Raw genomic sequence first — 24,451 nt, forward strand, 5'->3', positions numbered from 1 at the left:
CAATTGGAGACTTGGGCTCTCTTACTTTACTTGATCTAGGATTCAATCAACTCGAGGGTACCGTACCGAGATCCATGGTTGATATCCGTAGACTGAAAGAATTACATATGCAAGTCAACCGATTGACAGGAAATTTGAGCGATTTGCTAGAGCAAATGACGAATCTCATCATTTTGGATCTCGAATATAATTTATTCTACGGTTCCATGCCTTCCTCCGTTGGTAAGTTCTCTAATCTCACCGAATTGTATCTCGCTGGAAATTCTGTTGGAGGTGTCCTTTCAGAAGTTCATTTTGAGAATCTTACGAGATTGCGACTGTTGGACTTGCATGATAACTCCATCACCATATCAATTGGGCAGAGTTGGGTCCCCCCTTTCCAACTCAGATATGTAGATTTAACCAAATGTCAGTTGGGACCTCAATTTCCAGAATGGTTGCAGTTCCAAACACAGATGGAAGAATTATATTTGGCAGATTGTAAAATTGCAGGGACAATGCCCGCTTGGTTTTGGAATATTTCATCTTCTACCATCACAGCTTTAGACCTTTCCAACAACCAAATAGGAGGGAAGCTGCCATCTTCTTTAAAGTTCACCAAGTTGGAAACATTATATTTGGACTCCAACAGATTTGAAGGTCCATTGCCTACGATGCTACCGTCTACACTTGATACTCTATACCTCTCCAATAATTCCTTTACTGGGCAATTGCCGATATGGCCCCATGTTAGATTTGTGTCAATCTCTGATAACATGCTTGATGGTGGTTTATCTTCATCAATCTGCCCATGGACATTTCTCGAATCCCTTGACCTTTCGAACAACAAATTACTTGGTGAGATCCCTTATTGTCTGGGAAAATCATTACAAAATCTTTATTTCTTGAATTTGGGCAACAATCACTTCTCGGGTGAAATTCCACACACGATCGGATTTTTAAGTGGGCTTTGGCATTTGCAACTAAAAAATAATAGTTTTTCAGGTGAGCTTCCTTTGTCATTGAAAAATTGTATAGGGTTACAGTTTCTTGATTTGGCTCAAAACAATTTTGTCGGAAGTATAACGCCATGGATAGGAGATAATCTACAACAACTGGTAGTGCTTCGTCTTCGTTCAAATATGTTTTCAGGAGTTGTTCCTTGGCAACTTGCTCGATTTGAAAAGCTTCAAATATTGGATCTTGCGAATAACAACTTCTCTGGTTCAATACCTCAGAACATTGGTAATTTAAGTACCATGAGATCGACATTACAATATTATGAATTATGTGATTATGAATTAGATGTCATTACAAAGGGACAAGACCTTTATTATTTACAATGCAGCATAAGTCTTATGAAAAGTTTGGATCTTTCAAACAATCGACTAACCGGAGAGATACCAAAAGGAATCGGAGACCTCGCAGGACTCAAGAACTTAAATTTGTCAAGAAATCATTTACAAAGTAAAATCCCTCGAGAGATAGGAGGAATGAAATCATTAGAATCCCTTGATCTATCGATAAATGATCTTTCTGGTAGCATTCCTGAGAGCTTATCGACTTTATATTCTTTGAGCTATTTGAATTTGTCATATAATAATCTTTCAGGAATGATACCATCTGGTAATCAACTCCAAACTTTTATTGATCCATCCATCTATATGGGTAATGCTGACTTATGTGGACAACCAATTTCCAAAAGTTGTTTCAATAATAAAACAACTCAAAATATTATACAAGAGTATAAGAAAGAGATTCCCGAGTGGTTATGGTTCTATATCAACATGGTACTAGGATATGTGATGGGATTTTGGATCTTTTGTGGTATTCTCTTCCTCAAAGACACATGGAGGCATGTTTATTTCCATATGATTGATGATATGTATGATCGGTTCCGGGTCCAATGGCATTTAATCTTTTGACGATTACTTAGACTTTAATCCCAAAAATTTGAGTGTGGATAATCCAAGATTTTACCGTAGATGGGGAGAAGGTATGTCATCACTCTACTTTTTATTTATATGGTATTTTAGATTTGTAGATGCTGGCTGTGATTAATGAAAAAAGAATTTGTGTAGTTGATATAAGAAAAGATGGGTTGCTTTATTTATGGTGTTTGAAGACAAGTATTAATCAATTTGTATGTAATGTGGTTGTTTACCATCTTCTTCTATTTGATGTTTGCATAATTATAACATCATGCAAGAGTTGGCTCGTAGTTTTAAAGCAGAGAAATATTAGAAAAAGAAGAGAACTACAACCTAAGTCTTCCGTGAAGATATAGTTTAAAAATATGCTATATTGATTTTAAAGGAGCAAACACATTACTTTCGAAATTATAGAATAGAGGAAGAAAGGGGTGGCTTTGGCAGGGGAAGAAAAGAGGAGAAAAAAATAAAATAGGTGTGAGATTTAATAAGGATGTTGTTTTTATATCAAGAGAGTAAGTTTTAAATTTGAAAGAGTATATATATATATATATATATATATATATATATATATATATATATATATATATATATATATATATATATATATATATATATATATATATATATATATATATGTGTGTGTGTGTGTGTGTATGATTTTGAATTTCTATTCATTCCCTACCAATCAGAGAGTAAATAGGAGTATAGATTAATTATTCTAAAATCATTGAGTATGTTGTGATTTAAAAAAAAATAGTCATTCTCAGATAAGAAAGAAAATATTATTATTGTTTATGATTGGTTTATATTATTCGAATGATTTAGGAAAATAAGGAGAGTGTTGATCACTATATCAGTTATAATAATCTATGATTAACATAAGTATCGAATGATTATGTCTAACTTGTTTTCCAATTTAATAATATATTTGTTAATAATGAAGATATGTGATTTGCAAATGTTAAATTGGCTTTTGAAAATAAGCTTTTCGATATTGTATTTGTTTAAAATAATTAAAATATTTAATTATTATATTTTTCAATGATATATTGTTGAACATATTTCAAATAAGGTTTCAATATGTTACTTTAGATGATGGTTAATTGTTCTCAATTAGTTGGTTTTGATTTAGACTTTATCAATTGTTATCGTACATTGGTCATAAGTTCATAAACTAGTTTTTTCTAGGTCTAACATAGAGATAAATGTATTACCTATACCATGGAGATTAAATATGATTTTGATCCTTGTCACAAGGATATAATATGGTCATAGCCATTAGCACTTCGACTTTTATTTTAATATATGCCCTTTGTTATAGTCATGACTATTGATGAATTTAGATATGAAGACTTAGTTATACTTATACTGATTCATGATTGATTATTAATAATCTTGGCATTAAAATGAAATCTATCCACTTATGTTTTGTTATGCAAATGTATTCAAAAATTATATTATCTTATGTGCTTATTAAGCTAAAAAGTTGTGATTTGAAAAGCATGTAAAGTTATGTTTGCCCTTTATATAAGTGTATAATTTTTTAAAATGTATTTATGATAAGTTTTACTAGTATATGAGTTTTGGTGTTTACTAAGTTGTGGTTGCTCATATCCTTGTTGTTAAAATTTTCAGATGCCTATGAATAGATTGAATTTGGTTATGCATCAAGACAATAAATTAAATCGTTTATGGTTCATACTCTTTAGACTTGGGATGTAATAATCTATTGGTGGGATGTCTTTGGTGAACTTATTTGTATTTGAGGGTTCAATATGTCGTTGCTGGACATTATGGACATATCTGTTTTGTATTGTGTCAGGTGCATGTATTTGGATTTAAGTTGCGTACAAGTTTAAGCCTTGCAATTCTCATTTGAAAACTTATGGAACTGTGGTTAAAATATTATGACATATGTTGTGATGATGAATGATTAAAAGAGCGAGATGTTGACAACAACTCTGCCATCACCTTAAAAACCCTTAGTTTCTATCGTCTTTAGCTTTATGGAATAACAAAAATGATAACCTAACACACCTCTATCGGTTAAGCCTTAATCAATGAGAGTTGTATACTCCAATAGGCAGGAGAAGTTTGACCGAATTGGCAGCCAATAGCATGGACATGAATCAATAGCCAATAGATGGATACAGTTGCCCAGAAGGTGAGTTCTTCATGATCGACATATAGGCTAAATCCCTGCTCGCCTTTTCGAAGCTCTCTTTTGCTTCTGGAAATTGATCCATGGGATTGCCATTTCATTACTCAGGTGGCTTAATGTTATTTCTTTTATGATTTGTTATCCAAAGCCGATGTTCTTAAAATTTATAATCTTAATCACATATGTTGATCTTCTTCTCTTTTTGTTTTCTTATCATACATGTCTATGTAATTGGAGGTGATGAAACTCAAAACGGAGCCTCTACAATATTTGGGCTAATTATCAAATAAAAGCCCTTTAACATGTGTTTTTGTTGGTATTTGTTCACTGTCTAAGTTCATTGTATCGCGACGACAAATTTCAATGCTTCCCCTCATTGAATTATCTGATGTGTTTTAGGAAATCTAAAAGCGTGGGCTAAAAGTTTCTGGTATTCCAAAAGATTATAGAAAATAATATTTTAGAATTATTATTCGTCTATTGAAAAAAATAATTTTTTTATTATGTGAGATCAATTAAAGATTTGGATCATCCTCGGAGGAATTAAAGTATTTTTCACATCTTGTTCTCTCTCTTAAAATCTAAAGATATATAGAATATCTATTCTATAGAAGAAATAAACTTCTTAAATAATGACATTCCAATTTCTTTAGTATTGCTCTAATTTAATAGTAAGATTAACCCAAGTCATCCGTCCACTCTATATCAGGTTTTCTTAGTCAAAACAAATATTAAGAGACTTAGAATAGAAAACAAAGTCATGTTCGATGCAAATATTGACTTTGTCACTCCAAGTCATCCCTATATTATGCCAAGGCTAGATATCCAACTAACAACGACTTTTCTCCCTCTCTCTCTCTATGTATATATATATATGTATATATATCCTTAGCAGGCAGCATACATATATGTATATATATTCTTCACATCTTGCTCTCTCTTTTAAAATCTAGAGATACATATGATATTTATAAAAGAAACAAATCCCATTAATAGAGCTCTAATTTAGTGGTAAGACGGTGACATCCCAACCCATTCAATATTGCTCCAATTTAGTGGTAAGATTGATCTAAGCCATTCGTCTACTCTATATCAAGTCTTCCTAGTAAAACAAATATTAAGATACTCTAGCAGAAAATAAAGTATATCAAGCGCAAACGTTGAATCTTTCACTCTAAATAAAAGCGAAAGAAACGATTGAGGTAAAGATAAGTCCAGGAAAGGTAAAATACCTTGATAATATTTTTTATTCATATTTTATCACATAACTTATTTACTATTAGACAATAGATGAATGACAGATATTTAGTTATTATTAAAATAAATAATATGTTTGATAAAAAGGTAAATTGAATTTGGGAGACCAATGAAAGTGAAAAACAAATTCAGATTCCATTAAAACTAGACACTCAACATAATCAAGTGATAGATCCTACTCCAACATGTTCATCATCAGCCTCGTCCAGGAGCAGTTCAGATTCATCAAATGATTTCTCAACAGAATATCATATAATCCTTAATGTTGAATCTTGAATTTTGATGATGAAATCAATTGTTGAAGTTATAATCTAATGTGTATTTGAATGACGTAGGACTATCTTCGATCATGGAAAGATAAATCGATTAAAGCAGGGGAATCAGACATTAGGTCAGAGTTGAACATATCAGAAGATTGGACGTTAGGCCAGAGGATTGGTCAATATGCCAAAAAGACTTCATGGCATGAGTTTGGGCATCAGGCTGAAGGATCAGACATTGCGCCAAGGAAATCGAAAGTTACGAAAGGTTAATATACTAATTGGGCAATATGCTGTAGGAGAGAACGATGTGCCAAAGGATCGAATGAAGCGCTGAATGAACTAATGACATGTCGAACAACATAGAATTCTAGTCTTGTAATCGGTTATATCTTAATTGATTTTGGTCAGGTCGTAATTGAGTTAGTTTTAGGTATAACTATGCTAACTCAATTAGGGGCCCATTGGGCATGGGTTGAGATTGTTTTGGGCCAAGTGGAAGGCTCATTTAGTGACCCAAGGTTAGGTAGAATCACCTTTGAGTTGGAAAAGTCAAGAGCACACTTTTCCAATCTGTCAAGCAGTGGTACTGCCCAGTGTTAGTGTGTCAGGAGTGGTACCGCTCAGACATAGTCTCCTAGACTATCAAATGATGGTACCACTAGATTGGGTGGTGGTACCATCCAGCACAAGTGGTGGTATCGTCAAGACTCGGGAAACCTAGGATGAGACCTTTTTTTACTCAATTTTTAAAGTTATTTGGGGTATATAAATATCCTAGTTATTCCTACTTAGAAAGCACGAAATTGAGTAGAAATGGGGAAAAGAATACTTGAGAAAAAATATTGAAAACTCTCTTAGGATTTAAAGTCTCTTCCTCCTAGAATTAGTTTTCTAAGAGATAAATGAAGTCTAAAAGAGAGATGTAAAGGTTCTCTTTTAAGCCTCTGAAAAGGATAAAGAGTTGTAAAAGTAGTTGATCTTTGCCTATTGGAAAAAAGATCAGTAGTGGAAGCCGATGACCTCGAGTGAAGAGGAATCAAGAGTGGATGTATTTCACGACGACCGAAACATTATAAATTTGATGTTCATCATTTTTATGCTCTTCATTACTATTATTTTTCTGTTTTAACTGCTTATTATGTTTACTTTAAGTCAAGCACACTTCGATATCATTTTTGATATGGTTTCCTTGAATCAAATTTTTTTAAATCATTAAAGGTTTCCAAATCGATGTTGTTTTCTAAAAGCACTAATTTGCTCTTTTTTTTTGTCCTAACACCCAACACATTGGTATTCCTTACAATAAGTTCATAAAGTTTGCTCTTTTTTGTCTATTTAAAATGTTGTAAAGTCCTTAATAGATTAGTATAGCACAGCGGATGACTTAAGGTTCGTATTGGATTTTTTTGTTGTGTGTGTTGGTTCCATCTTGCTAACTATGGTCTTACCTACCTACTGACTCAAGTAGGTGATGGTGCATGTCCCACATGGACTCGTGGGTTCTTCCGGTGGAAGCATGGTTTTATCTTTCGATTTAAATCATGTATGCTCATCAAACATGTACAAGCTGAAGTGTTTTCTTTTATGATTGTTATTATTATTATTTTTGCTTTTGTCCTCCGAGATGAAGGAACTTTGCAAGTCTGATGAGAGGAAGAGGACGCAACCGATGTAGCCATTTTTATCCTATCATTGTTGCTACACATGCGATTCGATAACTTCCTGTCCAGCTGGATATTAAAATTTTTATTATATAAAAAATATCAGTATAAAAATTATCACTTTTAGTTAATCCAAATTGAAGTCTGAAATTTCTTATATTCTAAAAATTATCTGAATCCTTTTTAAATCTACTAAGAGAAATTTAAGAACACCCAAATGTGTATCTCTCTCATCGAGATCTTAGATTTATGTTATATGTACCAAAATAATTTCTAATTTATTAAAAATTAATTTTTATATTTAGATCTCTAATCTAAATTCTAATTTACCGCAAGTCAAAGTCTTCTTGGCCAGTGATGTGTAGAAAAAGAATCCATGGAATGCAGCTTAGGGATGTGAGGCTTCTCACCGCTCATCTTCGTCTGTCAAACGGTGCTTATCCCACTGATTGAGAACGATGCTATCGGTTTCCAAATTCTATCTAATCATAAAGTTTAATTTATTATTCCAACCACATATATTTCATGCCCAATTTATATATCATGGATAATGGGTACCAATTTATATATTTCAAAAGAGCAATCAAGAGAATTAATAACGGAATAAAACTATCTCACGAGTCAATCCAAATATATTTGGTGTATCATCTCCGATGAAAATTATTTTCTATTTAGAAATGAAACTCCAAAGAGTCTACTTTTCCAAGTAAATTAGGTACCGACGAAATACTGACTATTTTGCACCCAAATTATTTCGGTCAGTCAACTGTTTCTGAGTCAAAGTGGTGTAATCTCGATCAATTCTATGCATACTTGGCTTCACGTTCATGATCCACATGATGCTCCGCATCATAACCACTGGTTCCGTCCATCTGAACTCTTACCCCTTTCGTCACATATGAAGTCTCCGATGGTGAAGGTGCTCTCCGCATGGCCACGAAACTTGGATTGGGCTGATAAGTCAAAGTCGGTACAATTAATTCCATGCATGATATGGAAATTTGACCATGGAATGGAAGAAATTGTGTGCATCAGTTGGCTTATAAATTTGTGATTCGGCATAGCGTAGCATGCACCTCCACCTTCGCCCTGTTCTTCTGATTGTGGCGGCTAGGAGTAGGTAGGGAGGGACGGAGATCAAACTGCGCGCCATGGGTTTCCCTTTACGCTTCTTATCATCACTGTTGTTGTCCCTCTTGGCCCTCCTCCTCCACCGGGCCACGGTGACAAGTGGGTGTTTCAGCATGGAGAGGGAGGCACTTTTGGACTTCAAAGCCGGCATCCACGACACCTATAATCGGCTATCTTCTTGGGTAGGCCAAGACTGCTGCGCATGGGAGGGGGTCATCTGTGGTGCCACCACTGGCCACGTCGTCATGCTCGACCTCCGGAATACGTTTGATCGGGCATTACGCGGTGAGAGGGTGATGAACTCGTCATTGCTTGCTTTATCACATCTGGAGCACTTGGATCTTAGCGTCAATGATTTCAGGAGAATCCGCATACCGGAATTCATCGGCTCCTTCAAGAAATTGAGATACCTCAATCTATCTTCTACATATTTCATGGGAGGAATACCTGCTCGGCTGGGGAACCTTTCGAGCCTCTACGTTCTTGATCTAAGCGATGCTTTAGATTTTAAATACCATGTTGACAACCTCGACTGGCTCTCCCATCTTACCTCCCTGAAGAACCTGGACTTGAGCTGGTTGAAGCTAACCGGTGCCCCAGATTGGTTCTCATCCGTGAACATGCTGCCATCCCTCCAAGTGTTAAGTATGTCTTACGTTGGTCTCGATACCATCCCAGCTTCTGTTGTCCATGTCAACTTCACCTCCTCTCTTACCGTCCTTGATCTCTCCTTCAATAATTTCAACTCCATCTTACCCAAATGGTTGGGGAATATTAGTAGTCTTACCCATCTTGATCTCCATTACTCTGGGTTCTATGGCGTTATTCCCGATACAATTGGAGACTTGGGCTCTCTTACTTTTCTTAATCTAGGAGACAATCAACTCGAGGGTACCGTACCGAGATCCATGGTTGATCTCCGTAGACTGAAAGAATTACATATGCCATTGAACCAATTTATTCAACGGTTCCATGCCTTCCTCCGTTGGTAAGTTGTCTAATCTCACTGAATTGAATCTCGCTGGAAATTCTGTTGGAGGTGTCCTTTCAGAAGTTCATTTTGAGAATCTTACAAGATTGCAAGAGTTGGACTTGCATGACAACTCCATCACCATATCCATTAGACAGAGTTGGGTCCCCCCTTTCCAACTCAGATATGTAGATTTAACCAAATGTCAGTTGGGACCTCAATTTCCAGAATGGTTGCAGTTCCAAACACAGATGGAAGAATTATATTTGGCAGACTGTAAAATTGCAGGGACAATGCCCGCTTGGTTTGGGAATATTTCATCTTCTACCATCATATTTTTAGACCTTTCCAACAACCAAATAAGAGGCAAGCTGCCATCTTCTTTAAAGTTCACCAAGTTGGAAAGATTACATTTGGAATCCAACAGATTTGAAGGTCCATTGCCAACGATGCTACCGTCTACACTTCAAACTCTATACCTCTCCAATAATTCCTTTACAGGGCAATTGCCGATATGGCCCCATATTCAATTAGTGGCACTCTCAGATAACATGCTTGATGGGGGTTTATCTTCATCAATCTGTCAATGGACATATCTCGAACACCTTGACCTTTCGAACAATAAATTACTTGGTGAAATCCCTTATTGTATGGGAAAATCATTACAAAATCTTTATTTCTTGAATTTGGACAACAATCACATTTCGGGTGAAATTCCACACACGATCGGTTTTTTAAGTGAGCTTCGGCTATTGCAACTGAAAAATAACAGTTTTTCGGGTGACGTTCCTTTGTCATTGAAAAATTGTACAAAGTTACAGTTTCTTGATCTGGCTCAAAATAATCTTGTCGGAAGTATAATGCTATGGATGGGAGAAAATCTACGACAACTGGTAGTACTTCGTCTGCGTTCAAATATGTTTTTTGGAGTTATTCCTTGGTAACTTGCTCGATTTGAACAGCTTCAAATATTGGATCTTGCTAATAACAATTCATCTGGATCAATACCTGACAACATTGGTAATTTAAATACCATGAGATCGACATCACAATATTATGATTTTTGTTATGATGAATTGGATGTCTTTACAAGGGGACAAGATCTTTATTATTTACAATGCAACATGCAACTTATGAAAAGTTTAGATCTTTCAAACAATAGTCTAACCGGAGAGATACCAAAAGGAGTTGGAGACCTCGCAGGACTCAAGAACTTCAATTTGTCAAGAAATCATTTACAAGGGGAAATCCCTTGGGAGATAGGAGGAATGATATCATTAGAATCCCTTGATCTATCGATAAATAACCTTTCTAGTAGCATTCCTGAAAGCTTATCGATTTTACATTCCTTGAACTATTTGAATTTATCGTATAATAATCTTTCGGGAATGATACCATCTGGTAATCAACTCCAAACCTTTATTGATCCATCCATCTATATGGGCAATGCTAACTTAGTGGACCACCAATTTCCAAAAGTTGTTTTAATAATATAACTACTCCACATATTATACCAGAGCAGAAGAAGGAGATTTCCCAGTGGCTATGGTTCTATATCAGCATAGTATTAAGATATGTGATGGGATTTTGGACCTTTTGTGGTATTCTCTTCCTCCTTATTTTCATATGATTGATGATATGTATGATTGGTTCCGGATGCAATGGCATTTAATCTTTTGATGATTGTTTGAACTTTAATCCTAAAATTTCTAGTATGGATGATCCAAGACTTTATGGTAGATGGGAAGAAGGTATGTAGTCACTCTACTTTTTATTTATATAGTATTTTGGATTTGTAGATGCTGGCTGTGATTAATGAAAAAAGAATTTGTGTTGTTGATATAAGAAAAGATGGGCTGCTATATTTATGGTGTTTAAAGATAGGTATTGATCAATTTCTTTGTAATGTGGTTGCTTACGGTCTTCTTCTATTTGAGGCTTGCATTATCATGACATCATGCAAGAGTTGGTAGAGAAATATTAGAAAAGGAAGAGAACATACAAACCAAGTCTTCCATAGGAAGATATAGTTTAAAAATATGTTATATTTATATTGATTTTAAAGGAACAAATACATTACTTTTGAAACGATAGAATAGACATTATAATTTGACTAGTGCGTGGATTGGACACTGAGGACGAGAGGGGTGGCTTTGATAGAGGAAGAAAAGGGAAAAAAAAAGAGGTGTGAGATTTAATAAGGATGTCGTTTTTATATCAAGAGAATAAGTTTAAAATTTGGAAGATTATATATATGTATGATTTTGAATTCCTATTCATCTCCTACACCAATCAGAGAGTAAATAGGACTATAGATTAATTAATCTAAAATCATTGAATATATTGTGATCTTAGAGAAAAAAATGATGATAAGAAAGAAAATATCATCATTATTTATTGGATTGGTTTATATTATTTGACTAATTTACAAAAAAGAAGAAGGGTGTTGATGACTATATCAATTATAAGAGTCTACAATTTAGGTAAGTATCCAATGATTTTGTATAACATGTTTTCAAATTTAATAATGTATATTTGTTAATAATGAAGTAATGTGATATGTAAATGTGAAATTGGATTTGAAAATAAGCTTGTCGATATTATATTTGTTTAAAATATTTTATTATTATATTTTTGAATGTTATATTGTTGGACATATTTCAAATGATACTTAAGGAATTATGCATTGGAAGGATATGTCAATATGTTATTTTAAATGATGGTTAATTTTTCAATTAGTCGGTTTTAGTTTGGATCTTGCCAATTGGGGTTATATATTGCTCATAAGTTGAATATGTTTTTGATATAGGGATAAATGTCTTACCTATACCATGGAGGTTGAATATGTTTTTGATTCGAGATATAATAAGGTTATAGCTTAGTTATTCTTAGTTATACAAAGGGATGATAGATTAGTTATATTTATAGTGATTCATAATTAGTGAATGATAATCTTTGCATTAAAATGAAATATATCCACTTATGTTTTGTTATACAAATGTCTTCAAAGATTATGTTATCTTATGTGCTTGTTATGCTAAAAGTGATGATTTGGAAAACATGTTTGCTCTTTATTTAAGAATAAAAGAGGGTTTAACATTTATGTATAGTTTTCTAAAATACATTTATGATTAGTTTTGCTAGTATATGAGTTTTGGTGTTTACTAAATTGTGGTTGCTCATATCCTTATTGTTAAAATTTTTCGGATGCTTACGAGTAGATTGAATTTGGTTATGCATCGAGGTAATAAATTAAATCATTTTTGGTTCAAACTCTTGAGACTTTTGATGTAATAATTTATTAGTGGGATGTCTTTGATGAACTTTATTTGTGTTTAAGAGCTAAATATGCTGCTGCTGTTATATGTGGACATTATGGATGTCTTCGTTCTGTATCGTGTAAAGTGCATAGATTTGGATTTAATAGGTCTATGTTATGTAATTGGAGGTGATGGAACTGAACAGCTGCAATATTTGAAGTAGTTTCTCTTCCTTGAATTAGTTGGGATTCAAAATACTATAGATAATGACATAGCGATACTCATCTTTCTTAATCGTTTTAGAATTATTATATGATAGTTCAGATTTTTTAATAAACCTGTTATCATCATTTTTTTCTATTTAAAATGATTTGACAATATTCGTCTACCTCTATAGAGAAAATTAAAATTTTCATCTAACAACTCTCTTTCTATATCTTTTCCTACAAACATTAAATGACTTATGTATTTCTTTGAGGAGAAATCAAAGTATTCTTCACATCTTGTTCTTCCTCTTAAAATATAGAAATACATAAAATATAAAATAATCTCCTTCAATATGGCTCCTAAGATAATGATATCCCAATCCCTTTAATACTGCTCCAATTTAAGGGTAAGACCAACCTAAATCGTTAATCTATTTTATATCAAGTCTTCCTAGTCAAAACAAATATTAAGAGACTCTAAGTAGAAAACAAAATCATATCAAATACAAACATTGACTCTATCACTCTAAGTCATCTCTGTATTATGCCAAAGTTGAATTGCATATAGTAATCTTAGACCTCACTCTAAGTCATCTCTGTATTATTTTTTTATCGATTATAATAATCTTAGACCTCACTATATAAAGATCATGGTGACTCCATTTGAATTGCATCAATTGATGACGACCACAGATTTCTAAATATATTTGATTCTTTTATTCTGTATATTCCTTCTCTTTTCTTCCCTTATTTCTTTCTTTCTTCTTGTACTGTCTCCAAGCCTGCTACTCCTCTTTTTGTCTTCTCTCCCAATTTTCTCCTTCTTTTTTTCTCTCAACAATATATTACTAGATTATATATTATTAATTTAGATTTTGATTGTTCTACATGGAATAATCATTCCTAACTAACCATAATCTTAATCCATATCTACTCCGGTATAAAATTACATTGGCGGTGTGCCTGATAAAACCTTCTAATTCTTAAATTAGTTTAAGAGTTGGGAGATTCGACTAAATGCCAAGTCTATTAGAGAACTAATGATCTAAGAGAATTTAGATCTCAAAAAATATACTTGAGGAATCTTTATATAGTGAGATCTAAGATTATTATAATCAATAAAAAATAATAATAAATTTTCCTACTGAATTGATCATTACATGATGATGATACTGCATGTGTATATAATTATCTTATATATATATATATATATATATATATATATATATATATATATTAGTTCTTCATAACTTTTTTATTCTGAAAAAAAAATTAAAAGTATAATTAAAAAAAATATATTATATTTATTTATTTATTGACGAAAAAAAATCGACAATGACTATTCAAATCTTAATCTTTGTCAGTTAACCTAACATATGTCATACGAACGGATCACCCAAATCATGTGTGCAGGATTCGTGAGCATCGACTGTGGCGCCACTCGTAGCTATACCGACTCCGAAACTGGAATACTGTACCGAGTCGATGAAGGATACATCGACACGGATAGAAACGTCAGAATCGCTGAAAGGTACATCGAGGATCCTACAAAGGTTTCACCGTTCGAAGCTTTCCCGAGGGAACTCGCAACTGCTACACCTTTCCCGGGTTGAAGGAAGGGGACAGGTATCTCGTAAGGGCCTCCTTCGTTCACGGCAACTACGACGGCCAAGCCTCTGGGGACTCCGTCGCCCCACCGCTGCTATTCGATCTCTATGTCGGTGTCAACATCTGGCAAACCATCAACATCACCGAGGTGTTCGCACTTTACGGGGCCGAGATTATTACTGCCGCCCCGTCCGACTCCCTGTCGATATGCCTGGCCAACATTGGTTTGGGAGCGCCGTTCATATCTTCGCTGGAGTTGAGGCATATCGACAACCACCTGGCGTACCAGGACGCGAATCAATCCGCTGCACTACTCTTCTACAGTCGCTTCAACTTGGGATCCCTCACCAACGACACCGTCAGGTAAACGCAGACCTTCCATTCGATGCTTGCTGAAATTTCTTCTCCCATACGGATCGTACATTGTTCATGCCTCGCATCGAGAAAGGGGATTTCTTGAACCCGAGGGTTTTCTCCTAGCTTTCCTTTATTCATTGCTTAGGGTAGTTCTTTTGAGGCCGAATCACTACTGAAAATTTGGAAAGGGATGGAGCCTTGATCTTCTATAAAGGGAACAAAGTGTTATAATCTGTTTGTGGTTATCTCAAAAAATTGTAACAAACATAAAGACTCATTTGCACTATACAAGTAATTGACTCTGTATACTCTTCGATTACAATTTTGATTAAACTGACTCTCAATTTTAACCACACATGTCCAGTAAAAGTGTTCATCGCTAGAAAATACTATTAGACTAAATCAAACCCAATTAAGATCCAAGTTTAATTATCTATAGAAGCGAAATTACAATGAACAATACCGTAATTATGGTTCTTTAATTACACAAGTTAGACACGAAGAACAAGCTAAATGAACTTAGCATAATGTTATGATTTGATTACACTAATTTGCTATAGACTCCAGTAATGCAACAAAAAGATAAGCGGACCAACACTTCAGAAATAATCACATATATCTGACACAAATAAGTGAGCAGAAATAGGAGATCCCAGGAGATAATTACCACAATTTGGGAGAGGACAGCAAACTCGATGAGGACAATGATTAACATTGTCGTGTGTGGAGAAGGAGGAGTCTTAAGGAACACGACTAGCATAATCTCTCTTTATTATGCCTTTGAAAAGTGGTTGAATCTATCAAAATCATATCTGTATTAATAATATAGATTGGTTAACAAATTTCATGCTGTACAGGTATCCAGAAGATAAATATGATAGGACATGGGATCCTTGCAACAGTTATATTGGTTGTGAAACATGGTATTTTACGAGCAGTACTTTGGGAATCAAGACCACTCGTGGTGATGCTTATGAGGTCCCAGGCGTGGTCATGGGGACTGCAACTGTTGCTGCAGATAATTTTACATTGCAATATTTCTTGGGCTATGGCCTCAAGTCGAGTGTTCAAACAACATTCTATATCTATTTGCACTTTGCTGATTTCGACTATTTAAGTGGGAATGGAAGTAGAATTTTTCAGGTGAGAGCAGACGGGGAACCCGATAGTGATAACATCAGTCCTGCATATCTACTGGCAACACATGTCCATTTCGTCCATCGGCTGGCATACCCAGGCTTAAATGGTTATTTTAATCTGACAAGGGTGGCCGGTTCCACCCTTTCCCCCATCTTCAATGCTGCTGAGGTTTACATTCCTATTAATCTTTCAGTTTTGGCAACAGATGCAGCCGATGGTATGCTATCCCACCACTAATTTGGACATCCATTGCTCTAGTCCGGTCAATAACTTGTATCATCTGCTTGTTCTTTTTTTTTTTTCCCCTCAAGTTGAACTGTGTTTTTCTTATTAATTACCTGAACACTTTTGGAAAACTAACATGCAATGCGACCATTCATGCTTTCCGCCCCACCCCACACACCCCCCCCCCCCCCCCGGTCCCGTTTATCTGTTTTCTGAAGGAAAAAAGTGTAGTATGTTATTGGCATCAAACAGTGCATCATCCATTTCACTGGTGTCTTACCTGAACATATACAATAATTTGTTTGCTTATTTAGCCGATTGCTGATTTGAAGTTTACATATTAAGTTGAAGATGAATACATTGTTTCTTTCCTTTATTTTGTTTTAGCATTGGTAAAATGAAGCACATTTTCTGCTACCTTTGTTAAAATAATCAGTCTACGGGAACGAACCTAGGGATCCATTTGGTCAACTTGGAGTGTTGAATAATTCCAAAGACTTGATTATTGCAATGAAATGTTTGAGATATTATGCATAACTGTCAATCTTATGTTCAGAGGATATGCATACTTTTCGGGAAAAAATGTTAATTATTCTTTTTGAGTCCAAGCACTTGAACCATGCATTATCAGAAATTATAATTTATATTCATCTGCGCTTTTACTTCTCGTGGTGATTTGACATGTATGAGATGATAAGCAAAAGTTAGATTGACAACAATATAAATGACTGATATTGACAATATATAAAATGACTGGGTTACCATACAACAAGTGATGTATCTAATGGTTTTGATGTGTTTGTATATATCATTTCAAGATAATTATTCATAAGCTAGGTCAAGCACAATTTGGATATTAATATCAATGGTAAGATCATACAAACATCAGGATTTTCAGTGATCAAAGTTCTATCGTTTAAACCAAATCATATAAGGTGTGGCTAGGTGTGCTCATGCATGTGAAACGCTTTTTCCGGGCAGAGTTGTGTCAAAATGCTTCATGGAGCCCATTTACTACTTTGAAATGAATATTAATTTTTTTTCCGAGGGGGCTACAATAATCATCTACATGGCATGGATCCAATTACATGCCAACCTTGGATTTTTTTCACAATAGCTTGAATTCAGTATGGTGGACCATGGTTGATCTGTACCGAAGCTATCTCTTTCCTGAAGTAAATAAGAATTTCTCTCTGCATAGCATATCAGATATTGGCTTAACCAGTAAAATTAACAGTTGATGCTATGATGGGGATAAAGAAATTATATCAGATGAAGATATGGCAGGGTGATCCTTGTGCTCCGCAGCAATTCATTTGGAGTGGAGTAAATTGCACCTACTCAAGCTCTGGTACCCCAAGAGTCACCTCATTGTAAGCTCCAAGATTTGGTTGTTTTAAAAGACATCAATAAAAAGCACTGATTCTGATGTAATGATTTCTACTTTATTTTCTTTAACAGAAACCTCTCTTATCTTGGGTTGAATGGTGCTATACCAAATGCTTTGGCTAATCTGAAGGCCCTTAACTATTTGTAAGTTTCTAAATTTATTGTCAGAGGCTGCTGGCTAGCAACATCATGCAGACAACTTGAGAACAACTTGTAGATGTTGCATGAAATTGACTTGTTACCCTTTTACATGTGTATTTTATTCACTTCTAATCTCCTTTTTCTAACTCCATAAACAAAAGGCTTTTGTTTTTTCATGTTAGTTGCCAAAATTAGGAATGCAGATGGACCAGTTTACAAACCAAAGCATTAGCTTGGGGTTTTCTTTAACCACATCCTATATCATCCAAACTGAACTAAACCAAAACACTATTGTTGTGTTTTGCTTCTAATATGGCTTTACTCATGAAAATCTGGTTTCAAAGGACCAAAGTTATAGAGATCAACATGTAGCTACTTTTTTTTTTAATAAAATTTCTTATGAAAACATATCTATAACTAATGTAATCCATGTATTTTGTCTCAGGGACTTGTCAAACAATGATTTAACAGGCCCAATACCGCCCTCTTTAGAAGAATTGACGTCACTCAATGTGCTGTAAGAAGAGATTTTTCTCTCTTACACAATTCACTTGGTGCATGCTTTTTCAATATCGGAAACTTCGACTTTGTCATGTGCATGCTTCAGGACTTCTTTCTCCACATATTATATGCTAATGGATGAGCAATATCAAACTTTTTGCAGAATTTTGTCAAATAACCGACTCAATGGGCTTATTCCAGCTTCTTTATGTGATGGACAATCAAAAGGATTGCTTGAGTTGAGGTTTGTGCTGTAGTCTAACATCCCAAATATTCCCACAATTCCTTCTACCTAATACTAATATCTTATGAACTTTATGTTCTGCAAAGAGTGGACAACAATCCGGATATATGTCTCTGTCATAGTACATGTCAAATTGGCAGCGAAGGAAGGAAGCTTGTTACAGTCACCATTGTGCTGATCTCTGTCGTCCCAGCGCTGATTATACTGCTGCTCCTATCATTGCTTTTATTCTTCTTGAGGAGAAGAAAATCTACAACAAAATTATGTAAGTGGTTTTAAGCAAGTAATAGCTTATAAACATACAATTATGTTGTATAATGTCCTTCTCTTTTTCAACGAATGGCAATGTTAGATGTGAGATAGAACTCTTCTTACCTGTATAAATAATATCAGGACATGTCTTCTCTGATATCATAGAGAAAAATAACTTCTTTTATTGCTGAAAAGATTTCTTTTCTCTAATATATAGGGTAACAAAAGTGAGACTCGTAAAGCAAGGATTTCTAGCTTGGTTACTGTATCTGCCGTAGATGTTAGCATCCAAACAACATCTTTATCTAAATATTTTTATGGTTTAGTTGGAGCGAACAGCTAAAACAGATGTAAGCTTACGGTTGATACCACACACTACTTCAAGGGAAGTTTCTATTCCATAAGACCATTCATTATGATGAACCTTCCCAACTCTGATTTGGGGTGTAATTATGCTGATCTTTTTCAATTCTAGTCTTGTCTAAATTCTGCCTGAGATTAAAATTTTGATAAAGCTAAGTTCTTTATCAAATAGATCAAGATTAAATGAGTCAATTTTTAAGCCATGTGTAATACAAACTTATAAACAACTAGTGGGTTGATAAATAATAATTTATTATCTATCATTCTACCAAAGCTTGACAAACCTTGCATATAAGTGTGATTGCCTAAAATTAAGTCAGTTAATTTTTAGCTAACTTTTTCACCTTTGTATTTGTAAAGTGTGTTTTAGGTTCATCAATGTTCTTTACGCTCATTATTATAGTCTGTTTTAGAATTATCTACACAACTTTTCTAAATTAATTACATGATCTTGGACATATTTAACATACAGACAATGGAAAGTGATCATTGGTAGGTATATGAGTTATTATGAATCATAGCTCATGAAATTTCTCTCTGGAGGTTACAAGTGACTTGTGGATGCATGTTTTGGAATTCTGTACTAGCAACTTCACCTTCATTACAATGAGAAGCAGTGTTAACAGCACTCTTTTTGTTTCTTTTAATGAAATAATAGCACCGCCAATTCAAGACGCGCTTGCTATACCCGAAACCCATAGATATTTACATATGATGAATCGAAGGCCATCACCAACAATTTTGATCTTGTACTTGGAAAGGGGGGGTTTGGGAATGTTTACCATGGTTGATTGCATGATGGCACTCAAGCTGCAGTAAAACTTTTGCACTCACATCGGATGGTCAAAGGGACATCATCTGAGGAGTCCATGTCTGCAAATTCTGGCTCCAGATCACATGGGATGAAAGAGTTTCAAGCCGAGGTATGCAATCTATATGAATGCATTTTAATGAACAAATAGGTTATGGATGAAATTAAGTATATCTCTTCCTTTGGGTGGCAGGCTCTTCTCTTATCGAGGGTCCATCACTGGAACTTAGTGTCTTTGATCGGGTACTGTAGAGACAGCAACCAACTTGGACTTGTTTATGAATATGCTGCTCGTGGAAGTCTTAGAGATCATCTTTCAGGTAAAAAAGATGTTGAATAGTATTCTATGATCTGAGCTACTGCATGCTTGGAGAAGATTGAATCCAGTTTAAGTTGCTTTACCCGAAAATGTTGTATCTTTCGACAGTATATTTCTCATTCTCTACCTAGATTTTCTCTCTCTTTCATGCATTACCATTGGATTGAATTAATGCAATTGATAAGCTATTATCATGTTAGTTTTTTTTTTTTCTTCTAGCAAAAACAGTACCCTGATCATTATTTGTCAAGATTCTGGAGCTTAGTGTAACTGACTTATCCAATACGATTTTTCATTTTTTATAAAAATTTTAGATTCTTAACTGCACCTTTTTTTCTATAGATAAAATGTTCTTGACTTTCTCTGAGACATATTCAGAATATTTAGTGCCTTGTCAGCTTCATCTAGTCCTCACAGAACTGTGCAACATAATATTCTTGAGTTAATTTTACGTTATGCTGAACTTATGGAGTTAATTTTACAGATAAAACTGGAAATAGTCAAACATTGAGTTGGAGAGAACGAATTCGGATAGCAGTGGAAGCCGCACAAGGTGATCTTACAATTGGTATTGCTTTTTATATATCTTATCAATTTCTCACTTTCTGTTCCACTGAACAATTTATGAACAGGTCTGGAGTATCTACACAACGGATGTGTGCCACCTATAATCCATAGAGATGTGAAGACTAACAATATCCTCTTAACTAACATATGACTTTGAGGCAAAGGTAGCAGATTTTGGGCTGTCAAAGCCTTTCCTGACCGATGCCCAGACTCACGTATCTACTGATGTTGTGGCTGGCACTCCAGGATACATAGATCCCGAGTATGTTTTCTACTTCACAGAAGTTTGCCAGATAATAATATTTGCAGTGTGAATTGCTCAGGATTTCCTTGATTGCCCCTCTACTGACAAGTCGGTTTAATTTGTTTTATAGAGAATCTAAGAATTCCTTTGGCAACTAAATGAAAAAGAGAATGATGTAGAATCACAATGAGAAGAATTCGCAAAAAAATGTTCTTTTTCCAAATGTGATGCAGATTTCTTTCTCAGCTAACTTTACAAGAGGAGAGGAGAATCACGAACAATTGTTGGACCTTTCTGGGATGGTTATTTTTGCCCCTTTTACATCTATAAAATATTCATAGGAATCATGTTAAATTAATGTATGAGTCAAGTCAAAACAATATTCAATCTTCTTAGTTTCTTCTCCAAAAGTATCATACTAGTTACCAAGTACTACATTGATACATTTCTTTTCTCAGGTACTCTGCTACCTTCCAGCTGACTGAAAAAAGTGATGTATATTAGTTGTTCTGGAACTGGTTACAGGCCTATCAGCTGTGTTGGAGCATCAAAAAAGGTGTCACTTAGTCGAATGGATACGATCTGTTAGGATCGAATCGATACTAACTGGGGCTGAATTAGTGCTTGTGAAAAAATGAAAAAACGACGTTGATTTTAAAAAAAACTGTTTCAATGAAATTGTATCAGAAATGATATCGAAAGTGTATTTGGCTTTGAGCAAATGTGATAAGTAATTAAAACAATAGTAACGAAGAGGAGAAAGAGTGCACATCAATTTTATAATGGTTTGGTCATTGTGAGCTATGTCTACTTTTGATTCCTCCTCCGTCAAGGCTATTGGCTTCCACTATTTATATTCTTTTAACGGATGAAGACCAATTACACTCTTACAACTCTTTTCTCATTTTCACAGGTTTACGAGATAATCTTTATAATTCTCTTATCCTTCTCTCAAATTGAATTTAAAATATAAAGCTAAAGAAAGGGAACTCTTAAGGAATTATAACAGTATTTTTACACAATTTTGTTCTCAGTTTTTGTATTAATCGAGCAGGGATGAGTGAGATATTTATAGGCTCCAAATGGATTCAAATTTGAAGTAAAAAATAGTCTCATCCCAAGTCTTCAGGGTACTGGCAGTACAACCGCCAATACTATCTGACACTAGGTGGTACCACCACCCAGTCTAGCGATACCACCACTTGACAACCTCAGAGAATGGGTCTTGGAGACTGAGCCTCTAGCGATTCCACTACCTAATCTAACAATATCATTGCCTGACCCGACTTTTAGGTCATTGAATGAGCCTCCGAATAAGCCCAACTTAACCCTAGATTAGGTTCAATGGGCCCTTAATTAAGTTGGTATAGTTTCACTTCAAACCAACTTAATTACACTATAAACTACTTCAATCAAGATATAATTAATTACAAAGCATGAATCTGGCATGTCATTGGTTTGTCCAACGTTTCATCTACCTTTCGTCGCATCGTCCTTTCGTTCAATGTATTACCCAATTAACATATTGACCTCTGCAACATTTAAGAGATATTGATTTCTATAAACTCAATACTTCTTCTAGTGTAATATTACTAATTCACTTTGTTGAAAACCTGTTAAGCAAATAAATTGCAGAAGCAATTGCATCTCCCCAAAATTCTTTAGGAATTCTTCTTTTTTTCATGCATCATACAATAATATGTATAGCCTTATTTTTTCTTTCTAAGATACTATTTTGTTGAAGCATGCATGATATGGTGAATTGATGTAAAATTCTATTATTTCTATAAAAGCTTTTAAATTTCTTTAATATTCGTCATACCTGTTTATTTTTAAATATTTAATATTATAACCACTTTGATTTTCAACCAAATTCTTAAATTCTTTGAATTTACTTAAATTTTTTTTTCCTTTAACATGTAAACCTAAGTTTTGTCATCAGTAAAAGTAAAAAAAATACATACTTCCTATAAGTGATACTAGATTGATAGAGCCACAAACAACTGAGTGCATTAGATCAAGTCGATGTCATACTCTTTTTATTCTTCTTAATTTGAAAGTATTTTTCTTTCTTACTTGTCGATGACATATACTTCACATAACTTTGATGGGCTATCAATTTCATAATATTATTGTCACCGTATTGTACTTGAAGTTTCAAAGTCTTAAATTTAAGTAAGTATATCTAAGATACCATAATGTAGAAGTTGTTTCAATATCAGTTTTAAAATCATTTGATCAATCAAATATGCATAAATGTAAAGGAAACATTTTGTTCTTCACCATTTTCACATCTGAGTAGTTGCCCGAAGCTCACAATATTATTTTTTATATTAGGAACATAATAAACATTTGAAACATATTTTTTTTATCATTATTAAATCTAAGAAAAATTTTACCTTTGTCTCTTACTAGTCTTTGAGATAGGTCACCAAATGTAATGTTCTTGAAATTACTTGTATCCATTTCTGAAAATAGTTCTTTGATGCCACACAAGTGATTTGAAGCTCCTATATCTAGATACTAGGTTATAAATTGATCTTCTTTCAAATTATTACAAGTTATTAACAAAACTTGATTTTGGTTCTTTTCTTTCTCAACAAAACTTCATACTATATCATAGATTAATCTTTCTTCAAATTATTATTATAAGTCATTAGCAGTATGTCCATGCCTTTTGTAAACATAGCATTGAATTTTAGACCTTTTAGAATTTTTATCACGTCCACGGCCTCGGTCACATCCTCAACCATAACCTTAGCCTTTTCGGTGAAAATTTTTTCTATCACCTTCATTGTTTTGAGATTTTTAATTTATCTGATTTATGTAACTTCTTCCTCTTTGTCCACGACGTTTTTCTCTTCGAGATTTTAATTTACATTTATTTTCGAGAGTAAACGTTTATAGTGTTTACTATATATATTTTTCTTCTCCTCTTTTTGTAAGTCTTTATTTATAAACTTAAAGAAAATCAATTAGTTGTTCTAAAGATATTTATTTTAAGTCTTTAAACCCTTTAATCACTATAAAAATAAAATCAAACTTTGGATATAGAGATTTTAGTACTTTTTTTCTATTACTCTTTCATCACTTATTTGTTCACCATTTTGTCTCATTTAATAAACAATAGAAATGACTTTTGAGAAATAATTAGAAATAGATTCAGAAATATCTTATTGTAATTTTGCAAAATCAACTAGTAAAACTTATAGACGAAGCTATTTTACTTGATCCACACCACCAAATATTTTTGAAGTATTTACTAGAGTGATGACTTCAAACATTATATCATCAGGCCCTTAGAAGATCGTGAACAAAGTCATTTTCTCTTTTCTTCTATTTTTTGAGTTATTTTTTTATTTCTATATTGATTGCTCATTCTATTGAACTTGATTCAACAAATTCATATTCTACAAACTCTCATACAGTCTAGAAGAACATTCATATAGATTTACCCAAAGAGTGAAA

At 34.0% G+C, this 24,451-nt stretch overlaps 4 protein-coding genes across 5 annotated transcripts in view; all 4 read left to right on the forward strand.

Moving 5' to 3' along the window:
* Positions 1 to 2,155, forward strand: part of LOC135671124 (receptor-like protein EIX2) — a 3,163-nt gene extending 1,008 nt beyond the window's left edge. Inside the window, exon 1 of the mRNA XM_065179077.1 lies at positions 1 to 2,155. This exon is cut by the window's left edge and continues 1,008 nt beyond it. Coding sequence (XP_065035149.1) covers positions 1 to 1,904 — 1,904 coding nt within the window. The 3' untranslated portion in view covers positions 1,905 to 2,155.
* Positions 1 to 24,451, forward strand: part of LOC135586277 (probable LRR receptor-like serine/threonine-protein kinase At4g29180) — a 92,006-nt gene that overhangs the window by 41,120 nt on the left and 26,435 nt on the right. The window contains exon 2 of the mRNA XM_065179282.1: positions 14,236 to 14,375. Coding sequence (XP_065035354.1) covers positions 14,236 to 14,375 — 140 coding nt within the window. The remainder of the gene's footprint in view (positions 1 to 14,235; positions 14,376 to 24,451) is intronic.
* On the forward strand, positions 8,440 to 10,416 carry LOC135671216 (receptor-like protein EIX2). The gene has a single exon (XM_065179203.1). The coding sequence runs from the start codon at positions 9,359 to 9,361 to the stop codon at positions 10,298 to 10,300; it is 942 nt and encodes a 313-aa protein (XP_065035275.1). The 5' UTR covers positions 8,440 to 9,358; the 3' UTR covers positions 10,301 to 10,416.
* LOC135671265 (probable LRR receptor-like serine/threonine-protein kinase At1g51880) lies at positions 17,620 to 21,732 on the forward strand. 2 transcript variants are annotated; one of them, XR_010512682.1, is made up of 6 exons: positions 17,620 to 18,692; positions 19,701 to 19,965; positions 20,047 to 20,173; positions 20,657 to 20,725; positions 20,805 to 21,001; positions 21,442 to 21,732. XR_010512682.1 is itself a non-coding variant. In XM_065179292.1 (5 exons), exons 2-5 carry the CDS (start codon positions 19,882 to 19,884, stop codon positions 20,888 to 20,890), a joined length of 366 nt encoding a protein of 121 aa, XP_065035364.1. In that variant the 5' UTR covers positions 17,620 to 18,692; positions 19,701 to 19,881; the 3' UTR covers positions 20,891 to 21,732. The 2 variants fall into 2 exon arrangements, 1 of the variants encoding a protein (XP_065035364.1); XM_065179292.1 differs by having other exon boundaries at positions 20,805 to 21,732.

This window comes from Musa acuminata, unplaced genomic scaffold (assembly GCF_036884655.1).
Source record: "Musa acuminata AAA Group cultivar baxijiao unplaced genomic scaffold, Cavendish_Baxijiao_AAA HiC_scaffold_1138, whole genome shotgun sequence".
Classification (NCBI taxonomy): Eukaryota; Viridiplantae; Streptophyta; class Magnoliopsida; order Zingiberales; family Musaceae; genus Musa; species Musa acuminata.